This window comes from Malus domestica, chromosome 13, assembly GCF_042453785.1.
Source record: "Malus domestica chromosome 13, GDT2T_hap1".
NCBI lineage: Eukaryota > Viridiplantae > Streptophyta > Magnoliopsida > Rosales > Rosaceae > Malus > Malus domestica.
In genome coordinates this window covers 16,419,356-16,422,330 of record NC_091673.1, presented here as the reverse complement: position 1 = coordinate 16,422,330, position 2,975 = coordinate 16,419,356, and the positions used below count along the sequence as shown (strand labels likewise).

Genomic DNA, 2,975 nt, shown 5'->3' with positions numbered 1-2,975 from the left:
TGAAATAATTCTCTTATAATTAAAAAATTATATATATATATATATATTTTTTTTTTTTCGGTTCAGTATGGGAATACCGAAAAAATGAAATGCAATACCGAATCCCATACCGAAACTTTCGGTTTGGTTTGGGATTACGTCCCGAAAATTTCGGGAATTTTGGTTTGGGATTTTTTTGGTTTGGGATCGGAATTTTTTTTGTTTGGTTTGGGATTTTTGGGATTTTTTTCCAGCCCTACTAATAATGCACATCTTCATCAATCATTGGCCGTTGAACCACCCAACGCCTCTTGGTCAACAAAACATTGATGTTGGCCTCATTGCTATGGATCTGGATTGTCTGCCCTTTTCATTCCATACTCTTTCTATTTTCTTCTATTTTTATGGTCACGGTTAAGCTACGTCAACATTTTATATTGATTTTTTATAGAAATAATAAGTCAAAAAACAATAAAAATATAAAATATTGACGTGATTTAACCGTAACCACAAAAATAAGAAAGTATGAAAAGGGCATAGGATGGGGGAGGACAGACAATCCAAGATTCCCATTGCTATATAGCAAGCTCTAAATTCACACATGAAAGTCATATGGTCAGCAGTCAACACGTTCATGGAACCAAGATAACCAAACAAACTACCAAAATTAAGAATCTCAAGCCTCACTCGTCCGCCAAAAGTTTAGAGCCAAGTGTAGCCACATCCAATACAATCCAATTATTCCAACTTGAAATAATTTTTTTATTGTGACGGAAATATAAATGGTACACCACATGTTTTAATAAAAGTGATATAAAATTTTATTTTTTGAGTTATTAATTTTTTAGCATACATATTCGATCATTTGTATAGTAATACGTGATGTATTATCCCGTGTACCGATCACACTGAAAAATCTCTTCTCATTTCAACCGAAAGTAACTGTCACTACCAAAAAGCTACCAACGTATTTCACAAAACCAAGAATTTGAGAGAGACAAACAAGTTCAGGTAGAAGTAGGATCATAAAATTAATTGATATTATAGAGATTTTTTTTTTCTTTTTGTTTTGAAGTGGTATTGATACTCTCAACAGGCTCTCTCACGTGTGACGAGTTTTCAAACTTAGCACGTAGACAACATAAATCAAGTGATGTGGAGCAGCACATATGATCGTTGGATTTCATACATGAGACAACATGTTCTAATACCATAAAAAAGTTGAGGTTTCATCATAAAACTATTTGTGAGAAATAATCTAACTATTTATAAATACATACAACGTCTACTTTTTCTTTGATATGAAATTTGTACTCTGAATAGACAGATGTAAGTTACTTACTACCCCAAAACCTACAAACATTGTTTATTTATGGGGGATAAGAAATATGGAACTTTGACGAAAACATTCCGGTACTGTTCACTTTAACGAAAAATCACATTTTTACACTAAAAAGTCAATCCTGATACTATTCACTTTACCCTTTATTTTTTCCTTATCATTAAAATTTAAAGTTTTCAAATCATTTTCATTAGTTTTCCTTAAGAAATAAGTATTTGAATATGATAGATAGGGCCAGCCTTGAGGGAAAGGGATCCTCTCATAATCCCTTTCCACCTAATTCATCTAGTTCGGGATTCGGATTGTTAAAATTTAATTCAAAGGTCACAAATAGAGAACCCTTTAAAGTGATAATAACTTTTTCTGTTGATTTAAATTTTAACGGTTCAAATCCCAAACTAATAGATTAGGTGGAAAGGGATCCTTCACCCCTCCGACCACTCTTGTCTCGTTTCCCACTGGCCCATGTCCCTTAGAACATGGAGGAAATTATGGCAGTTTTCCCTACCCTGGCCTAGTGGCCTTATAAGAGCTCTCTCTCTCTCTCTCTCTCTCTCCCCCTCGCTGTCTCTTTCATCTCCTAAATTCCTAATAACCAATAGACAGAGAAAATCCCAACCATAAAAGCTCTCATACATCAAACACTTCTCAGTTTTCTGAAGCAACCAAGTGAGCAACACAATCACCGCGTCTCAAGAGAGAAAACAAATGCAAAGAAACTCCACTTTCTACCCCATCATTGCAATCCAATCCAACAAATAAAAATATCTCACTTTTCTCTTCAATCCCTTCACAATTCATCAGAGCAGAAAACAAAAGAGGAAGAAAAAAAAAACAAATGGAGATTGAGATGGTTAGGTGTGAGTGCTGTGGACTAAAAGAAGATTGCACACAAGACTACATCACACAAGTGAAGGCAAAATTTGATGGGAAATGGCTGTGTGGGTTGTGCTCAGAAGCAGTAAGGGATGAGGTTGGCAAAGGCAGCAATCAGCCATTTGGCATGGAGGAAGCTGTGAGGGCACACATGTCATTTTGTGGTAAATTCAAATCCAACCCTGCAGTTAGAGTGGCAGATGGGATGAGGCAGATGCTTAGGAGAAGGTCAAACATGTCATCTTCTTCTTCATCACCAAAAAAGTACACAAGATCAGCAAGCACATCCCAAGTGGGCCATTCATCTTCTTTCTCATTGTACTAATTGCAACCAGACTTCTTGGGTTGGAATAATTGATATATATAATATGAAGGTAGTGGAATTTCATGGCTCTTAGTTATGTCTCTCACTCAATCTAATTAATTTTGTACAGTACAGGGAAGGTTTATTCATGGACGTTTATTCCCAGTTTTGCTTTATTACGTTCCATTTGATATGGGATGGGATATATTTTACTTTTCTTTCCTTGGTTAGAAAGACAAAATTGACAGGGGATATCTTAACTTTAACTTTAAATTTTTTAAAATTCATGAGGTACGTAGTTAAAACTATCTTTCTTCTTTTCCTGTAATAAAATATTTTCTACAAAGTTGTAGTTGTGGGTTAGATTCCTTAGCAGTGTGTGCGTCTCCTTACATTTAAGTTTGAGCAAGTTTGAACGTCTCCTTACATTTGAGTTCAAATTATGATATTGGTTACTAAAGTAATGTACTCATC

The 2,975-nt window shown here is 34.9% G+C and overlaps 1 protein-coding gene across 1 annotated transcript; it reads left to right on the top strand.

Moving 5' to 3' along the window:
- Positions 1 to 1,874: 1,874 nt before the first annotated feature.
- On the top strand, positions 1,875 to 2,666 carry LOC103453138 (uncharacterized). The gene has a single exon (XM_008392688.4). The coding sequence runs from the start codon at positions 2,160 to 2,162 to the stop codon at positions 2,520 to 2,522; it is 363 nt and encodes a 120-aa protein (XP_008390910.1). The 5' UTR covers positions 1,875 to 2,159; the 3' UTR covers positions 2,523 to 2,666.
- Positions 2,667 to 2,975: the final 309 nt, after the last annotated feature.